At 37.2% G+C, this 20,611-nt stretch overlaps 1 protein-coding gene across 9 annotated transcripts in view; it reads right to left on the bottom strand.

Moving 5' to 3' along the window:
- Positions 1-209: 209 nt before the first annotated feature.
- Positions 210-20,611, bottom strand: part of TMCC1 (transmembrane and coiled-coil domain family 1) — a 111,573-nt gene continuing 91,171 nt past the window's right edge. For 7 of the 9 annotated variants that reach the window (XM_034431585.3, XM_034431586.3, XM_087887887.1 and 4 more), the window contains 3 exons: positions 18,061-18,992; positions 7,154-7,289; positions 210-4,491 (listed from right to left, as the gene is read on the bottom strand). In XM_034431585.3, coding sequence (XP_034287476.1) covers positions 4,177-4,491; positions 7,154-7,289; positions 18,061-18,992 — 1,383 coding nt within the window. In that variant the 3' untranslated portion in view covers positions 210-4,176. Of the gene's footprint in view, positions 4,492-7,153; positions 7,290-18,060; positions 18,993-19,839; positions 19,970-20,611 lie in introns of those variants that run through there. The other 2 variants (XM_034431588.3, XM_087887889.1) reach the window with 2 other exon arrangements.

The following is a 20,611-nucleotide window of genomic DNA, read 5'->3' as shown; positions in this document are numbered from 1 at the left end:
CTTTCTGTATGCTATTTTAACCTGTGATCATATAGCATGGAGAAAATTGCATATGCCTGTGTTTCGATAGAAGTCACCCACTAGAATGCTGACCTACGTTCTTGCAATTTCTTGTCCTCAGGATGTTAAGTGGCTTAAATCTTATTTTACCATTAATTATTTCCTTTGGTGTGTACTGCTTCTCACATAACAACTAAGTCACACAACAATGAATATCTGAGGTTTTATTGAATTTTATATACAGCATGAGTCACGGACAAACCCCGTGACTACCAGACAAGACAAATGTCAATCCTTCTCAACAGTTAGCAGCTTAAAAATTCTACAAACTACAGTGTCACTGCCATACTCGTCATCCCATGCAAGTGAGTTTTCATTTTATGCTTTTTTTAAAAAACTACACTTACAGTTGTGTCAGTTGCCTACTAATGCACAATGTCACCTGGCCTACACAACACAGACACACACACACACATACAACTCTTTTGCCACATTCGGAATTTCTCCAAACTGCTAAAGAATTTGACAGTTGCCCCTCATTGGACAACTTGGTTCCCACTGCTTGCGCTTTAAATTTTGGAAAGTCCATCCAAAGAACTGAAAGGCAGCAATGCCTTTTGGCCAGCCCTCTAACCTACAACATACCCCGACCAAAGGGAATTGTTTGGGGCCCACTGATGCAGAATAAACAAATTAGAAACTAGTAATTGTGAACACGCTTGATATTATCACAGAGTTCATACAGAGATCGTACTCTGTGTATATATCGTTTATGGTTGGAGGAACAATGTTTGAACATAGTATCTTCAGTTTTTTTTTAAAAAACCATCAAGGTTAGATATGTTACAAACCATTGAAAATATGCTAGGCTAGTTGTTCCCATCAATACAATCTGCTACATCCGTTTCTTTTTGTGACCATCTGATATGTTATTTATATGTTACATATCACCTGATCTAAAGTGGAAAATCAAATACATAACTGAGGAGGGCCACATCAGTAATAATGCTACACGCACATACTCACTTACTGGCAAACGCTATCTGTAACAAATACTCCAAAAATGCTTGCAAAGGGAATTAAGAGTTTAAAGCTATAGTCGCATTTTTTAAAAACAATTAACATTTGTTAACTAATTTGATGCAGTGAGAATGAATGAATGAATTTGTTAGCAAAAAAAGGCAAAATGAAAAGAGTCATCTTAGAATATTCAACAGATTGGATGCAATCTCATAAAATATGAACAGAAACCTTTAGAATGCATTGAAAGCCTGCTTTAATCATAAACCAAAACAACTTTTGGGGAAAATTCTGAAGATTAGGGCTCTACCATATTTTTCTTTTTTGCTGGTAAACAGATGCTAGCTGTTATAGCATTTATCTAATAATACACATTCAGAAATCATAAATGTTTACAAGGAAAAGCAATGAAGTATTCACTAACAGACTTCAGTGAATATTGAATAATGAATACTCATCTAGGTCATATTTGTTCATATGCTGTGCTAAGTTTATCTGCAGAAAATTCTGTACTTCACAAAGGTGGCCCTAGGAATCACCTCAAGCATTTCATGTTGTGACCAGATCGTGCCCATTTAAGTAATTTAGTTTACCATTAAGAGCATGCAGAGAACTGGAGGGGTAATGAGATGTTTAGGAGCAGTGATCATGAATTCAATAAAAATTTGAAATAACAGGAAAATGTTAATAGAAACAAATATTAACAATCTACATCTATAGGGCTAGGACAACAGACTGCTTAGTTGTTAGCCAGAATCTCTTCAAATTGACAAATTCCTTAGGGGAACAAGTGGATTTTTCCCCCAGTACCAATCTGAGGTTCATGTTAGCATTAGGGATCTGATTGTATAAAGAACTGTGATTCCGAAAATGATATGCTAGACCTCTTGAATCACAATTTAATTCTAAAGCAAAAGGAAGTTTCTCTATATAGGTTTTGTATATAAGCGTTCTTTGCTGACAGTCAGAAGGCCAAGTTCCACTTAAAATTTAAATAATAAAACCTAACAAGTAAGAACTTCTGTATGAAATTCCACATTATGTAGGTTATTTTGGGATTGTTAGGGCTCTTAGATAAAACACTGGTTAAGTTAGAATTAAATAATTATATTCCGGCAATGTGAAAGAATACTTAACTGTTTCAAAGTGTAAAGAGCTAGAATTAAGAATTTTAATTCTGAATTTCACAAATATAAAACTTGTTGGCCAGCGTTAAAGAAGTTTTGGGAAAACATGACACCATGGCTGAAGACTTACTAACAGAATGAAGATTTATATACTTCTAGGCCGTTTACCATTTTTGAAAAAGCAGTGAAAGTAGAGGTACACGCAGCTCATGCCACTGCTTTTCTAAAGATATGTCTTGCAAGGGCAACTTCTGTTTTGAACACTTACCTATGCAATTTGCTCAAGTTCTTGTTTTACATGCTTTGAAACAGGAAGAACCTGCTTCGAGCATGCATTGAGTAACGTGTGTGTGTGAGTGTGTGTGTATGTGGGTGTGTGTGTGAAATACAGTTCACTTGCTCTTTTGCTTCCCTACTTCTTGACAATGCTCAGCTGCCACCAAATCTTACTAATGCAAGAGGTTTCATGATGTCCTATATGGGAACACAATGAGGTTGAACAGGCTGACTCTAAATATAAAAAAGTACCAACAGCGTGAACACTGTTAAGTTTGTTAGTAGTACAGCTTTGGTTTCAGTTCCCAAGGGCATATTTGAATAACACGTTAACTCAGGTACTATTTAAAGGATTGGCCTTATGACTTGATGCTTCCTTAAGCATTTATGCCTTCTTTAGGTAACTTTACGATAGATCTGAAGCTGACCGACTGTAGTCTATCCTAGCTACCACTCCAACTTTGGCATGGAAGAGCCTAAACTTAAAAGTTTAAGTCCTATTTATTATTGATATTAAGACTCCCTATTTTTCTTCTCAGAACAGCTCACTCACTCATGCTTTCAAAATATCCTGTTCATTTTTCTTAAAACAAACCAGGATTTCTTTATTCTCTTTAAAATAACTGGTCTAGACACAACAAGACCAGGGACAAGATTTCCAGTTTCCCCATACACTTCCAAACAAAGCAAAAGCGCACTATGAACTGGTAGGAGGGATCAGATCCTCTGTTTTCTTAATGCGAGGTCTGGAAGTTAAGGAGGAAACGGATCACATTTGAGCAGGTTTGCACTTGAGATACATTAAACATTATTTGCAACCTTTCAAATCGTATCAGAACAAGGTAGCTCGTACTTATTCACACACTTCTTCATTTAAGAACGTCACTTCTTTATTCAAAGAGAGCAAAAGAGAGCAAAAGAGAGATGATGCTCTCAACTATTAAGTTCAAAAACAATCCCCAATAAGAATAAAAAATTCTATTAGAAACAATAAGGAAGCACTGAGAGTTTGAGTATTACACTCTTCAAGTATGCCATTTGGATTTTTAAATCTGTGACTATATATACATTAAAAAACAGTCAAAGTGCAACCAAGGGCTTTTGCTTAAAATATTCAAAGGGCTACTTCAAAATACTGTAGTACAACTGTGCAGGAACTGTACACAGCAGAACTAATCCACTTCATATATCTAGCCAGAAAGTTTTAACAGCAGAAGAGGCAAACCCAGGAAGAGATCCAGAAAGTTCCATGTATTGCGTTGGTCTTTCACTAGAGAAAGCCATCCTGAAGCTATACATTCAGACAGAGAAGGTGGTCAGGTTTCACAGTAGCATTGTAGGATAATCGGAGTATCGCTATGCACCGGATTATCTTGGTTAGAATTTATGTAATTGTCTTTTCCTCTTCCGACCAGATTTAGTACAGTAGTTGAGCCATAATTTAATTTGCCCATTGGTGTGCTCCAGATTTGTGTTTTATCTCTGTACACATACAGAATATTAAGATTTGCATCCAAAGAGAACCATGCTACATAAAAAGTTTTTTGACAAAAAAAAGTGTTCTTTAATAAATTCTAAAAAAAACCCTCACTATTGCCAATATGTCTCAGAGAGAAAATATTATTTTAACTGTAAACAAATTCACACTCGGACATGTTACGCCTTCAGTGGAGGAAGGAACTGCCGACTAGGTTTGATGCCCTTCCTTGCCACATCCAGCTCGAGTGGGCGAGGCAACGGCCTGTTCTTGTCATCATCTGGGGGGTGAAAAGAAGCGTTCCAAGTAGCTAGTAATGGCGTCCCAGTGCTTAAACAGAAAGGCAATGAAGACCATGGCAAAGAAAGTGCTGAACGTCCTGCTGCGAGTCTTCATCAGGGGGACCACGCAGTTGGCCACGGTGGAGACAAACACCAACAGGACAGCCATCACCGCTAAAAGGATGTTTATTAGTTTGCCCAGAAGGTTTCTGGCAGTGGCATTTTCAAGGCCCTCCAACTGGACAACTTGCTGCTGTTGCTGCTGCAGTTCCATCTTGGAGATTCTGGTCTGGCAGGCTTCCAGAGCCTCCTGTTGAGCACAAGAAAACTGCTTAGTCATCTCAAAAGGGAGGGTAGGAGAAGGAGAGATCAATGATACCATATACTAGGATCTTTCTTACCCAAACAGAATACACCTCTAGGCATAAATGTAAAGTGTCAAGCAGTCCACTAACAAAACATCAGGTGCCAGAAGCTCACAGGATAATAATCAGAAATGCAGCCTGGCACATTTTCTAAATAAAAGACTAAACACACCCTACAATGCCTTTGGGATTCCAGGAGCTGCAATCACATTTTGCAGGATGTGACTAATTCCTTTGGTTTCATATCCAGGAGCAAAAGTAAGGTCTCTTCAGGCTTGTTCCTACAGAACTGGATTGCAAAAAAGTGGGACAACCAACAGATATTAGTTTTCTGTACCTCTCTGCTATTATCTGGCAGTTGTCAGGATTTCTACTGCCCAGATCTGGTAGCCCAATCTGTAATATAGCTGGCATAATCTCTATTAAATTGTAGAGTTTTGAATGGCAATAAATCCCACATAAAAGTAATTTACAATTCATGGTATCATGTTAGAATCGTCTGTTGTGAACAATATGGAGCGAGGAATCAAAAGACTTTCAGGTTAGCATAGCTGCTCTTGATTTCACTTACCTGCTTATTTTCCTCCGCACAGACAATTAGATCTTAAACCTGACATTGTGACCTTTCTTGGTGTAAATGCTCCAGTTGTAGTAATAACATCTAAGTATAATTTATGATGAAGCAAAAATGATGCCACTGGTGTAAATAAATTCCTTTAGGTCAGGAGTGCACAACTTCTGTAGCTTTTGAGACCCACATCAGATTTGAAAGGCATGTCAGGACTCACTCTCTAAAAATGGACTGGGGCAGGGCCCACTTTTTCTGGATGGGGGTTTGAACGTTTTAAGTGGTGAAAAAAACTACTGAATCATCTGCAATCAGTGTGAACCTCAAGATGTCCGCTACTATTCCCCATGTGAGCCGCCTATATAGATTCATAATTAAGAAAAAGGTAGACTGTGCAACCGAAAGTATATCTGCAGCTATGCTGCTGCATTTGACATTATATTCCCACACAAAAAAGCTGCCAAATGGCAGGATGATTAAAAATGGGAGTGCTAAATTTCTCCGCTACGTTAATCTTTTCTTAAATCTGTCTCCCCCATTGTTTTTCCTGCTCTTGCGTATTCTTATATTTGAAGCGTAGTTGGGAGGAGGCCAAACATAATTTATGGAGATTCTCAATCATCCAGATCGTGGTTGTCCCACAGGTGCTGTTCAAAAGGCAACTGGACTTTCTTGGTTGTTTTTTTTCCCTTGAAAACATTTTGCTTCTCATCCAAGAAGCTTCTTCAGTTCGGAACTGAACTGAATTGAACTTCAGAACTGAAGAAGCTTCTTAATTTAGTTTACTTTATTGTCATTGCACTTTGTACAACAAAATTAAATGCCATCTTCAGTGTACATCACATATACGAAAAGTATAAAAATAAAACAAAAACACACATCCTTCACATTCTATACAATTGAATTGAAAACCCCTGATACTGCATTATTATTGCACTATACAGTAGAATTCAATATAGTTACTGCCCTGGGATAGAAGCTGTTTTTCAGCCTATTTGTCCTTGTTTTTATTGTCCTGTACCGTCTGCCAGATGGTAATAGTTAAAAAAAAAAAAAAAAGATGCCCAGGATGAGATGGATCTTTAAGAATGTTTTGAACTTTCTTAAGGCAACGGGAACTATAAAGCTCTTCCAAAGAGGGGAGAGGGCAACCAATGATCCTCTGGGCAATGTTAACCCTCTGGAGCACTGTCCTATCTGCCACTGTGCAATTGGCAAACCATACACAGGTGCAGTAAGTTGTGTCTTGGATGAGACACAAAAAATTTTCAAGGAAAAACCAAGGAAATCCAGTTGCCTTTTGAACAGCACCTTTGGGACAAACATAGTTTGATTTTCTACACAGGTTTGAAAATCAGCTCCATTCCCTAAATCCTCTGGTGGATAGGTCCATGTGGCAGAGATTATCTCAGTGCAAAGGTTTACCAGCCTCATATGGAATTAGCCTTCTTGTAAGGGATAAACCAATCTTCTGAGTAAACATGCAGCTCAGTTCTTTAATGTTCCAGATTTTTTAAACTTTAAATACTTTATATACCCAGATAAAAAAACTCATCTTCAAGAAGTTCCTTCTTTGGACAAGTAACAAGAAAAAGCTGCTTGCTGAAGAGATGGACATATAACACTGGTTACTCTTTTTTATTTCTACAGCTGTATGATTTCATTAAAATTAATAGCAAATATAGCCTTCCTGGGAACAATACCATAAAAAATACTGTCTGCCATGGTATAAACCTGCCTCCCAACCCACCTTTATTATAATTCTCTTTAAAGATGGAAATGAATTGATTTTTATTGTAAACCTGCCAGCTTTTCTTTACCAGGAATTTCTTAATAGGATTTGAATAAATTTTGCAATGGTATAATGATTCCGGTTCCAGTTAAGGGTCACAAAACTGAGATCATTCGGGATTTAAAACACAGTATCTCAATTCTACTTTTAATGAGGATTAAAATATAAACTGAAATAGAGCAATGTTTGTGAAAAAATGCTCAACAGACATAATGTAAAGGAAGTGCAAATACAAACAACTGCTAACCTGGATATCTCTGGCTCGTTCATAGGACTGGTAAGCTATTTTTTCCTCCATGCTGGCCAATTCCTGTTTTAAGTTGAGGATTTCATTCTGATGAAGTTCAGTCAGGTCATTCAGCTGTTCTTCTAGTCGCTCACATCTAGAACAGGAAAAAAAAAACACCATGTGGCTGTCATTTTTTTTCTTTTAAAGATATCAGCATAATTTCCTAGATATCAAAACAGTTACAATAATTTTTTAAAACAGAATCTAGCTAGTGAACATGACTTGCAATGATATAAAATAATCTGCACTTTTCTAAACTGCATCAGACTCATCTCTTGATAGGGTTTAAAATGTTCAAAGATGTTATCTGGAGTGTTTCCATTGAGGGTTCCATCATCAGTCCAAAGTGTACAATCTTCAATATGAATCTTACCAATTCATTTGGTGTTATGTTTCTAATTTTGGTATATATACCCAAACAAACTGAACATTCATAAACAGCTGAATCTGAATTCAGCCCTTGCATCTGTTTCCTAGGCAAAGTCACCACTTTGAAACATACCAGGGAAAACATAATGAAGTATCTCAGAAGAGGGACGCAGTGCAATTTCATATAGAACTTATTTTTAAAAAAACGTATAGCTGCCCTTATATGTAACATAGCCCTGGGCAGCTCACAACAGCAATAAACGAATCAAGACAAAAAGCATAAAAATCAGTCAAACAGAGCATTCCCAGTTTACCAAACACACATATATACACACACACATATGAATAACAACTGAGGAGACTCCCTGGGCTCTGGCCATACATCACTTCAAGGCTTGTGGGAAAGGCAACTCTTTAAGAGCTTCCAGGATGACCCCGAGGGTAGGGGCCTGCTTGATCTCAGGAGGAAAGGGTATTTCCAAGAAAGCATGGTGAAAAGAGTGTTTTCGGTTCTGATCAGTTTTGTAACTTAATAGTAACCATGTTGCTCTTTCTTTCTCATCAATGTCAAACTGCTCTCTTGATTTTTTTGGGAACGTTTTCACAACTAGGATTGATTTTTTTTGTTTTGTTTTGTTTTGTTATGCCCACACCTATTGCCAAGAGCTGAGTTCATTGTTTTAAAATGCTGTTTCTTTAAGAACATTTGTACATTCATAAATCCTTTTAGAAAGAGAAAAAATATTTGCTCTGAACGTTGTGAAATGGCTCTCCACCCCTGTGGATTGTATGACAGTAGTTGATATTCCCAACATTTGGGTAGATTCCCTTTAGGAATCAGTTGTGCGTTTTCCTAGCCATACCTGAAAAACTAAATGGTTATTCTGCTGTTTTTTAATTGTTTGGATTAGTCAGTTTGGGTTAGAAAAATAAATTTATACAGTACTAAAAAAAAAATACAGGCCAATATCTGGATTCTCCATAAAACATCTAGAATGAAAAAATAACATTAGGCAGCAAAAGCTGTGTTTGGTTCATCTATGCATAGTTACAAAAAAGAATTACCTTCAACTGATAGAGAGAAAAAAAAGAAAATAATCAATTTGATTTTAATAAGAACTATCCTACTCTGATTTCTCAGGCTCATAAATGAATTGGAAACAGTCTTCTAGGTGTACTAGGAGAAGGGAAAATAATCGATTTAAGTCTGTGTATGTTTGAATAATCAAACACAACAGGAGCAAATAGAATATGGGTGAGTAAAGAGAGCTTCCAAACTTTGTTTGCTTATTCTTGAGGCAGAACTACAGAGGAAGAATAAAAGAAACTCACCTTTTGTTTTGATACAAACCTCTGATCAGGGGATGTGATCCAACGGCATTGAAAAACTGTTTTAATAAACCCTTCATCCAAACTGCTGCTAAGTGAATAAATATATTCAGTTCTGCAACATGGGAAGTGAGAGCTTTTCCTTTGCTTGTTATTTTTAGAATGGCAGCAAGAATATGTAAGGTGTCTGAAGTAGCATGTTACTTGAATGCAGGAGGACATAATTGAATTGCTGTTGTTCACATGGCACACATGAGCCCAGTGACACATGCAATAAATGTAATCATATGCATGTAATCATATGCACAACTACAATGATATAAGTAAGCAGGAACCTAGGGTTGCCTCATCAGTTTTAATGTTGCCTATTTTACATTCTTTAATACTACACAATGTTTGCAAGGTGTAGCTCAGACATCACCTAATTGGATAAGAGCCGTCGTGGCACAGTGGTTAGAATGCAGTACTGCAGGCTAACTCATTGCTCACTGCCAGAGTTCGATTCTGACCAGCTCAAAGTTGACTCAACCTTCCATCCTTCCGAGGTTGGTAAAATGAGGACCCAGATTGTTGGGGGCAATTTGCGGTCTCTGTAAACCGCTAAGAGAGGGCTGTAAAGCACTGTGAAGTGCTATATAAATCTAAGTGCTATTGCTGTTGCTGACTGGCTCCCTCTCAAGAAAGTTGGGAGGAACATTGTGACTCTCCAAACTTTCCATAGCCAACACACATGCCTTCATGCTATTGTCTTTTGGGATATGTGCGGAGGAAGAAATAACACGCCAAAGGAATTAAATACATAAGAAAAGGAAGCATACTTAAAAGTAGTTTAGACTAACAGCATTCATTACCCTTCTTCAAACTTCCTAGCCTTGCAAATTATTCCATCGCATCTATGAGACAGGTGGTACCACTGCCCAAACAAGGGACAAAATGAAACGAGCCTTGCCACACAAAAAAGAGGTCCTTTTGGTCTGCTACAAAACGCAGGTGAGTGAAAAGAAACACAAGATTAGAGTTTCATTCTGATACTTGGTAGTCACTCTTTCATACAGCTTCTTAGCTTAGTAGTACAAATGCCTTTCGAAGCAGTTTTCAGAACAGCCTACCAAGAAGCCTAACAACATTCATAAACCGTTCATGGTACTCTCTCAATATAGCAAAGTGAAACACTGTCATTTTGGCTTCACTTGGGAATATTAAATCCTCGTAACACACCACAACACAGGTAGTCTTTGACTTGCAACAGTTCATTCACTGGAAAAAGTGACTTATAATTGTTTTCCACATTTACAACCATTGCAACATTCCCGTGGTCAAGTTTCTTAATGACCTGCTGAGGAGAAAAAAAAATTCTGCCCACAGACACAACCTGTGACTTGCCATAAAGCTACATTTCATTTCCCAAATTTTGCTCATTGTCTTACACCCTTTCAATCAGAATTTTGCCAAACATTTCCACATTTTAAAAAACAAATCCCTTATTAACTTTGCATTCATTTATAAAAGCAAGCAATAACATCATTCTTCCAATGCTCAGGTACAGATGCAATCTACACAAATGTGTTGAAACAACCCATATTTTAACTTTTCTCCAACTACATAATCTATAACTGAAATCTTGCCATTTTTCAAGATTCTCACAATATTTATCACCTATGTTCTAGATACTAATGTTCTTGAATTCTATTCTTCAACCTATCATTATCATTCCTATACAAATCTCTAAAATATTCCTTTCAGCATTCTCTCATTTCAGTTTCAAAGCTCATCTATTTCTAAAACAATTTACTGTACTACCCGTCAAGAATTCTCTGCATTTTCTCTGCTTCTTTTAATTTGATTGATTCCTTGCTCCCTTTGACTACAATTTGCATTTTTTCTTAATGCATTTCTCTCAGTTTTCCTCTTATTGTCATTGTCTCATAATTTCTGACCTTGCATTCTTATTTCTTTTGCTACTTTTGTCTTATTTCAAGTCTGTTTTTCCAAAATAAATAAATAGAATAATTCATCGCCCTTTTACATTTTTTAATTCTTTAATTATTAAAAATCGTATCAGTCATACTTTTATATTTGTAGTCATTCCCTGTATTTATAAATAAAATAATTAAATCACACATCCAAAACAAACAGGGTCTTCTAAGCAGTTATTTGCCAAATTGTCATTTTTGGAGTTTTCAAACAGACCAATATCTTTTTTGTGTGTCTTTCTGCCTTATTCCTACACATTCATTCAGCTTCCTTGGATTACATTTATTCAGAATGTTGCACTGTTGTCCAAAACAGTCACCTCTGTTTCCTCCATTATCTCATTAACTATCACCAAATTATTGATTCCTTTCTATACACACCCACCATAGAAAATACCAATTCATACTCTCTGACATACGTTTTAGCCTTTTTCATTCATAATTAAATCTATACTGTCACTTCCCTGTGTATACAGGTAGCTCTTGACTTACAACAGTTCATTTAGTGACAGTTCAAAGTTATAATGGCACTGAAAAAAAGTGACATCACTGATTTTTACATCTATGACCACTGCAGTAACCCATGGCCATGTGATAATCTTTTGTGACCTTCTGAGAAGCAAAGTCAATGGGGAAGCCAGATTCACTTAACAATCATGTTACTAACTTAACAACTGCAGTGATTCACTAAATGTGGCAAGAAACGTCGTAAAATGGGACAAAACTCACTTAACAAATGTCTCACTTTGCAACAGAAATGTTGGGCTCAATTGTTGTGGTATGTTGAGGGCTACTTTTATTTGTCCACTTTACTTTAGAAATCAGACTGCCTTTATTCAGTTCTATTTCACATTTCCTCTTAATTTCACGAATGGGTGATGATGGATCTGTTTTTCTTTCATTATGCAGTTAGCAGTAAGGTGAATACTAGTCAGCTGTCACACATTTTAACCAGCAGGCTGTAAGTGCAATCAACCCATTTTATCCTAAGCATGCTAATGTTATTTTATGCAACTAGAATCTCTACTTTAGAGGCTACTTTGCAAGCCAATATACTGTTCCTCATAACCCATAAACAGGAAGGATATGAAGTGTACCAACAGTCAAGCTCTTCCTTTCATATTGTCTAGATTTAAAACCATCTAAGTATCTATGGGTTTAAGTTTCTCCAATGGTGGTCATAATCGATTGATGTGTTCTAATGGGATTATGCAATTTTAAGACTTGGGGATGTCAACTCCCAGGATTCCCCAGCCAGCATAAGTGGCTGAGGAATTCTGGGAGTTGAAGTCTACACATGTCAAAGTTGCCAAGTTTGGAGAGTCCTGCTCTAGAAATAACCAGCTCAGTGAAATGGGAAGGTATAAGCCCATTAGGACACATCTATCGATTGGAGAAACTTAAACCCATTGATACTTAGATGGTTTGGAGAGCCCTGCCTAGAGGTAGCAGAGGCTTTCTACATTCTTTCTCCCAATATAATTAAATCCTGTGTGTTTCTGCTGTATGTGGTTCAGGAAATAGTCTCCAGTGTATGAGGGATGCACTATCTTCATTAGAAAGCAGATGTGAGATCTCTGCTCAACTCTGCTCACCTCACCTCTCCCTTTGCTGTGGGAAAGGGAAAAGGGATTTTTTTTCTGCTGAAATGGTGAAACTTCTCATGGATGAAAACTTTAGGGAACCCTCTTAGTTTTCTGTATACAAGCACTGAGGTTAGCAAAATACAGCAACATTTTCATTTCTTTTATTTTTACAAACGATGTGACATCTTGAGTGCCTGGGAGACAAAATATGCATGCAAGCATAATATTTATTTTCTAAGTCTTTACAAATTTAAAATCTGTCCAAGGAGAATATACTGAATTACAGGGTTAATAAAAATCCAAAAGGTTACAAAAGATAAACATATAAGAGGCCTGCTGGGGAAGGCCAAAAACCAATTCAGTCCACAATATTATGCTGTACATCACCAACCAAAAAATTGACAAATAGGACCTAAGGATGGTAAGTCTTGTTCTACTTTTGCCAAACAACAATTGGCATTCAGCATATGCTGTTCCTGGGATAATATAAAGCCATTAGTATTAACAGAGATTGAAAGATCTTTTTAAAACCATTACAATTGGAGAATATTACCATTTTGATAGCAACAAATTCCATAATTTAATTATGCATTAATAAATAGCTCCTTTAATTTTGATTTCAATGGATGGCTCCAAGTTCTAAGACTGTGAGAGAAGAAAAACCTCTCTTTGTCATACAGGTAAGTCCTCCTTTAGCAAATACAATTTTGGACTTGCAACCTGGTTTTTAAGTGACACAGTCAGTATGTGTAATGCTTTGGAATGCTCACCCTGTGCTGGGATAACTAGCAAGGAGTAAACTAATGTTTCTATTTGCATTCATTGAAGAGGAAGGGATTACAAGAGAATAAGCAGGCACACAATGTGGAATACACATCAAAAGAAATGTGCTGGCACCATCTGTTTGCCTAGCATGCATGCTTCAGTCTCTGAATCCCAAATCCCTTAGAAGACTAACAAAAGCTAAAGATCCAAGTCTTGTCAGTTACCGGCAGCAACTACCAGCTAGCATCAATTTAGTTCACAGAATTGAGCTTGTTAACTTGTGGTTAGCACTTTTTAGAGGTGCATTATGCTGTGGAGACAAGCAACTCAGCAAGAAATAATTTGTTCAGACAATCTGCTCTGCAAGTTGTGGGAGGGGAGGGAGAAAAAATGGATTAGGCAAAGGACAATGCATACTAATTATCTGTAATGGTAAACATGACTGAAATAGATGCTGTGACAGTCATAAATGCTGTCATAAACTTTGGTTGGAAAGTTGTAACTGCAAACAGTTGCTTCCTGAGGCAATTATTAGATCTACCTGAACACGATTATATATCTTTTGTCAGAACCTTTAATTGTACCTGAAAGCTAACTAGCAGCCAATCACAAAGCAATGGTATTACATGGGCATATTATACATTGCCCATCACTGACCTCATAGTTTCAAGGATAGCCTCATAAATATGCACTGCAATAGCCAAATATATGGGTAGATTAGGATATGAGTAACTATTTGGAAGGCCCACTGGCTAAGGAAATGCAGAACAGGTACACCAGATGACCTGTGAATTCAGAAACTCCTCCAAGTTGCATACCAATACTATCCCATCCAAGACTAAAGACTAAACGCTACCCCACCCAAAACTAAAAATTCCAGGACTGAAGCATTCAACTGTGCAAGGGTTGAGCCTGAGTCTATTCTTCCTCATCCGGATTCTGGGATAGAACTTTGGGATAGACAGTATCTTTTGGGTGGTCCAAGATCAAGATATATAACTTAATCCCATAAACATACTAACGATACCTGATGGATGGATATCCTCACCCAGCAGCCCCATGTAGATGTTAAACAAACAGCATCAAGCCCCGAGGCATCACACAGATTAAGGGCCCGGACCTCAATTACTCACCAGCAACTGGCATCTACCACAAACCAAACAATATCTTGACCATTTACTGTTGCCAATATTTTCTGAACTAAATTCAGACTGTGGGACTTAACTTTTAAAGCTTTAAAATTTTTATTAACCTGGCTATTTTGACTTTTCAACAGTTTTCATCATACAAGTAGTTTCCTTGCCATTAGACACTTGAGACAGCAAATCAACGGGAATTTATCATCGAAATATTTTACAATCACTCTCAGGCATCAATCATATCGAGATTTTTTTAAAAAATTAAAAAAATTGGCAATTAATGCTTGTGCATAATAATATGCTGGAAATCTAGGCTGCAAACATCTAACTCTATCCTAAAAGCTCAATGTACCAAGGACACTATCTGTATAACAGGATGTAAGATTATAGCCGAACAAAAACTTTTGTCTATGTGTCCACATAGCAACAGTGAGCACAATGCTGAAGAATTTATTGCAAAGCTTTCTTAATGGACTACATTTAAACTCCATGAAATGCGAGTCCAGGGAATTACAATCTGCCAAAGAAGACAAACTAAATGTACAATTTCAGTTGATACAGGCAGTATGTGAAGTAAACTGAGAACAAAACAACTAAGTACATCTTATTTATGTGAACTCATAATTCACTTTGTATAGAAAGGCTATTGAGTCATGAACAGTTTCAAGGGAGACGCAACAGGGGAATTCTCATGAAAGTACAGAAAGGACCTTTTTATCAAACAAACATCAGCTACAGCTCTAAAAACTGATAAGCAACAGTTTGTTTTGGAATTTGGTTGTGCTGATAAGCCTGCCATTGTATAAAGAACAGAGGGATGAATGCAGAACTGGATTTCCAAAGAGAAAGGTGTGGCTACTCTCTCTCTCAACAATGAGGCCACATCAAACATCCAATAGAAAACCAGCAGAGCTTTTGCTCAAGCTTTAACTATTTGCTACATTACAAAGCAGGAACAGAGCACTTAAGAAATAATTTCATCTTGAAAAAAAATGTGGAGGTGGAAAGAAAGAGAAGCGTTGGAACTGGAGAGACAGCTCTAGCAAAGCCTCAGTGAACACAAACCATGATACGACCAAGAACAAAGATAGCCACAGAAAAATAGAGAATGACAAACACAGTGATGTAAAATAAATAAATGCTCTTATTACGGGGAGGGGGGGGGGAAATCCCCCTCAGGAGCCTAACCCTTTGGTAGACTTCTTTGGCTGGTATATTAGAGTGAGAAGAAAAATGTGACTGCTAATTTGATTTCCAACAGTGGTTTTATTAGATAAGATAAGAACCAATATATATTCTCCTTTTAAAAAAGTGTGTGTTTTAATATTACTCTGCGGGTCAAAAAGATGTCCTAAATCTTACAATACAATATAAAATTCTGCAATCCATGTATTTACTTAATCTATGTCAGGGGTCCCCCAACTCCCGGTCCATGGACCGGCACCATCCGTATCATGGCAGCAACCGGGCTGCGCAAACAAGCAAAGCCCCATCCATGAGATGCAGGCAGCATGCAAAACCACGCCCCCTCCGGTCCATAGAAAAATCTTTCCCCGTGGAACCTGTCCCTGATGCCCAAAAGGTTGGGGGCCAGTGATCTAAGTTACAGCCATTATTTTCAACATTAATGTTTAGCTTTATTATGAGATTATATTTAAAAAGATTTTGGGGGGGAATGGGGATTTGTGCATAAGATCTAATTGTCAAGGGGCTTGGAAAAAATGGTAAAGGAAATGAATTATAATTTATACTTTTTAAATAATAGTATTTTTTTAAAAATCACAAGCCTTTCCATGAAATTGATAGAATGTTTAATTAAAAACTCCTTAATGAGTGTTGTTATTAAATATATATATGTCTGTCTCCATTCTGCTCTGAGAGATCTGTTTCTCAGGTCAGAGGATACCAGAACAAATAGCTAAATGGAATTCAAACATGCTTCATTTAATTATCTGACAGCATGCAACTGTACCTTTTGGCTGTATAATACTTTTGACATTTATCAAATCACATGTTTTCACTCAAGTGCTAAAGTGTTTTAAAAATATTAAAAACAATTTAAGGTTGCAACTCTACTTTGAGAGTTAAATAAAAATATGTATTGATATTATAAATGATTTAATATCTGCATAAATTGTAACAAGATTAGTATTTTGTCGGTTCTTAAATAGATCATCTCTAGACTTTCTCCAATCCCAAATGTTATAAATTCAAGACTGCCATTAGACATGCTCATTTAAGTGAATTGTTAAACATCTATTTCTTGGGATTTAAGGATAACCGTAAAGTTCAATTATGTATAATCAGATTATAACCTAATTTTATAGTTACAACCACAACAGAGAGTATAACTATTTACATTATTTGCTTCGAGATCTGTAAATGGCACCAAGATTGTCAAGACTCTTTAGCACTATCTCTGGTGCTCTAAGGAAGGACTGACAAAATATCAAAATTTAGATTTATAGCAACATCATATTCGTAGTTGAACATGTTGCAGAAAAATTCCTTATAAAATTTAATCTGTATAATTAGTATTAACACTGAGCTTGAAAAGTAGTTGTCAGACAGTGCAGGATTGTTAGTGCTGGCTTATTATGTTCCCAAGCATTCAGAAAAGTACATTTCTGTAAAAATACAGAATGTGTATTATGTGTAAAAATATATCACACATAATGTTGAAGAATAATTTGCTTTGCATTAAAAACAAAAGAAGTCTAATGCAAGATAAATATTGCTATAGTTTTATGTAATCTAGAAAGCAGGGGTGAAATCCAGCAGGTTCTGGAGAACTGGTAGCGGAAATTTTGACCAGTTTGGAGAACCGGCAGCGGATGTATTGAGTAGTTTGGAGAACCGGCAAATACCACCTCTGGCTGGCCCCAGAGTGGGATGGGAATGGGGATTTTGCAATATCCTTCCCCCTGGAGTGGGGAGGGAATGGGGATTTTGCAGTATCCTTCCCCTGGAGTGGGGTGGGAATGGAGATTTTGCAGTATCCTTCCCATGCCATGCACACCACGCCACGCCCACAGAACCGGTAGTAAAAAAAAAATTGATTTCACCACTGCTAGAAAGTAGTTAGATCAGGCTTCATGAAAGAAATAGCATATATATAGAATATATTCTATTTCTTCCCATGAAGCCTGAACTAACTATGTTCTAGATTACATAACACACATTCTGTATTTTTGCAGAAACATACTTTTTGGAACGCTTGGGAGCATAAATAAGCCAGCACTAGCAATACTGCAGTGTCTTAACAACTATTTTTCAAGATCAGGGCTAATACTAATTATACAGATTAAATTTTACAAGGAATTTTTCTGCAACATGTTTACCAACTGTAATTTATAAACACTGTAATCAAAAGGGCAGTGCTTAAAACATTCCTCATCCAACAAGATTAGGACTATGGGACTATTTTGAAACTATAATCCAGAGCCACCTCAACATTGAAAATTAGTGTGGACATTCACAGAACTGAAAAGTTATGACAAGAAGAAAAGACAGGCATGTTGATTTGGAAGGGAGGAAACTTAAATATTTAAGCCAGAAATAAATATATTCATATAAATCAAATTAATTATTAAGTTTGCTGCCCCCAAGATCATCAATAGTAAATGAGTGCTGGCATCCAAACAATTATGAATGTGCCTTAATATTAGTAGTATCAATGAAAGACTGGACTGCCAAGTGCTCACCGGTATCTTTCTTCCTGTAGAGCCTGCATTATCAAGGAATAATCTCGCTGGTAGTGAACCTTGAGATCTTCAAAGGATTCCTCCAGTCGTACTTGAACCTCTCTGAGCTCTTGAATCTCATGCAGTATTGCATCAAACCCTGAGCTTTGCATCTCCAGAGTGTTTGTTTTGGAGCTTGGTGCTCCCAACTGGACACCTGCAGTGCTATTGGCTCCCACTGAGCCTGATGTAGCACTGGAACAGTCCTCCTCGCTGCCATATTTTGGGCTCGACTGAAAGTTATGAACACCTAAAGTCTTTCCTCCGGTCCCGTCTTCTTGACTTTCTTCCAAAGCATCCTTCAGATTAGCAATATTGTCAGCACTTCCAAACTTGTTTCTAATGAGTGAGGCAATTTCCCGAGGTTTAGAAGCAACGGCTCCAGCTGCTGAATGAGTTGCCTGGGAAAAGCTGGAAAGTCCACCTTTAACACTATCTACTACTCCTTCACTGAAGCCAGTGACTTTTGCTCCTACATCCTTTAGTCCCTGGTGCATGTCCCTCAAGACATCTTTGGGCTGCCGATGAATACCATTCTGTTCAATCTCTCGCAGCTTCCGATGATAGTGCTCTAGCTTCTTCTGCAGTTGGAGGATTGTCTGGGATGATTTCTGGTTCTTCTTCTCAAACACCTGCTTAATCCGGGCGCTCTGCTGCTTGTCAGCATTATTGGCTAATTTCAGGTATTCGGCTACATTGTCATCCCGGGCGGTTTGCTCTATTTTGATTTGCTCTGTGAGTTTCAGAATTTTCTGCTGTAGATGAGTGATGGCCACTTTTGTGCGTTGTGGATCTGGTGTTCCATCAACAGAATCTGCATTGAGACTGCAGTCTGTGCTTGATGCCACTGCGTTAGTTGTTTGTGCTAGGCTACTTACATCTAATCGTTCGATCTGGAAAAAGAATTAAAAAAATGAACATGAAAGTCTGATTTGATAATGGCAATGTCATAAAAAATGCAAACCAAGCTGAGTGAAAAAGTCAGTAAATTTCAATAGGGCTGTTAGCATCCATAAAGAAAATGATAAAGAAATATGGATAGACTACGTAGTACTCTGTCATACATTTTTGTTTTGTGAATAGAGAGTGAATAGAGTAAACTTAAATTTCAAAACTATTAGGTCTATCAATTAAACCCAAACCAGCTATGTCACAGTCCCTTATAAATATACAATTATGATTGCCTGCTATGTGCCCTACTGTGATCATACAGATCATTAGGAGCCATAAATCAACGAAAGTTTGTTTAGAAACAAGTAACTTAGTAACTTCAGCTAGGATTCCTGTGTAAATGGTAAAAACTGAAAGGAGAATTCAAACAACAGTGTAAAGCAGAGATAGGCAGTGTATTATCTTCCAAATGTTATATACCACAACACCCAAAATCTTTCGCCATTGGCTACACCAGCTGCAATGTGAATTGGTTCCAAACATTTGGAAGGTACCAAGACACCTATCTCAGGTGTAATGAATCAGTTTCGGAGGGTATATATAATTTCTAGGCAATTCTAGTTAGCTTACAGAGTTAAAAACTTTCAGCAGGAATAAAATTGCCACACAATTTAGATAAGTAAAGGTACATACACAAACTTTAAATTCTGCATTGGAAATAGTCACAGAAAAATGGTTTTAATCATCTCATCAGACAGATGTTCTTAACCACTGAATGTCTTCAGAATCCGTACGTGTAAATAAAATGCAATTTACTCGTCTATTTTCTAGTAAAGAAATCATTCTTACTTTTCTAGCCTACCTTGGCTTTCCTGAGGCGCAAGACTTGTTCCCAATGCATGACTTGAACAAAGGACCAACATGCCTACAACTGCTCTACTGAAAGCTCATCCACCTGTGATGCCGGAAAGTTATAAAACTAAGTTTCAAGGAAGGCAGCTCACTACAGAAACTGGTGAATCATTTAATTACTCTGCAGCTCCTCCCCAAATGGGAATTTGTTCACCGGCAAATGAAAAATAGCAACATGACTTCATTACAAGCCAGCCCTTTATGGAGATAAAAGCTCTCTTCCTCTTCCTTCCTTTTAAAAAAAAAACTGCCTAAATAAAATGAAAGCTGTAAAAGTTCACTAATGTGGAGTATCCATATAAACGCTGAACATTTTTAAAGGCAAAAGGCCCATCCAGGTCCTAATGGAAAGAATGATCCAGAACAGCCTTTTTAAATAAAAAGCAGAGTCTGTTGGGGAGAAATGCTAATTTCTTACTTATTTCTTTTCATACGTAAATTGTTCAGAAGTTTCAAGAACCATGGCAGTAATTTGTTTTGAGAACAGGAATCACAACCTCCTACTTACTAGCCGAAACAAACATGCATGTACCTGCGTGTCTGTGTATATGCCCGAAATTAAGAGACTGGACAAATTAAGCTCTGAGTAACCATACAAGTCTGAAGGCTTGCGAGATTATAACTTCTGGTCACGTGCTCCATTAGTAACAATGGATTGAGTTTAAATAGGGAATATTTCATTACACTATGCCTTCAACAAGGCTGCACA

Source organism: Pantherophis guttatus, chromosome 2 (assembly GCF_059756535.1).
Source record: "Pantherophis guttatus breed Tessera chromosome 2, ASM5975653v1, whole genome shotgun sequence".
Lineage (NCBI taxonomy): Eukaryota > Metazoa > Chordata > Lepidosauria > Squamata > Colubridae > Pantherophis > Pantherophis guttatus.
Note: the sequence above shows the minus strand (reverse complement) of the source record. Positions and strands in the feature narration are given on the sequence as shown.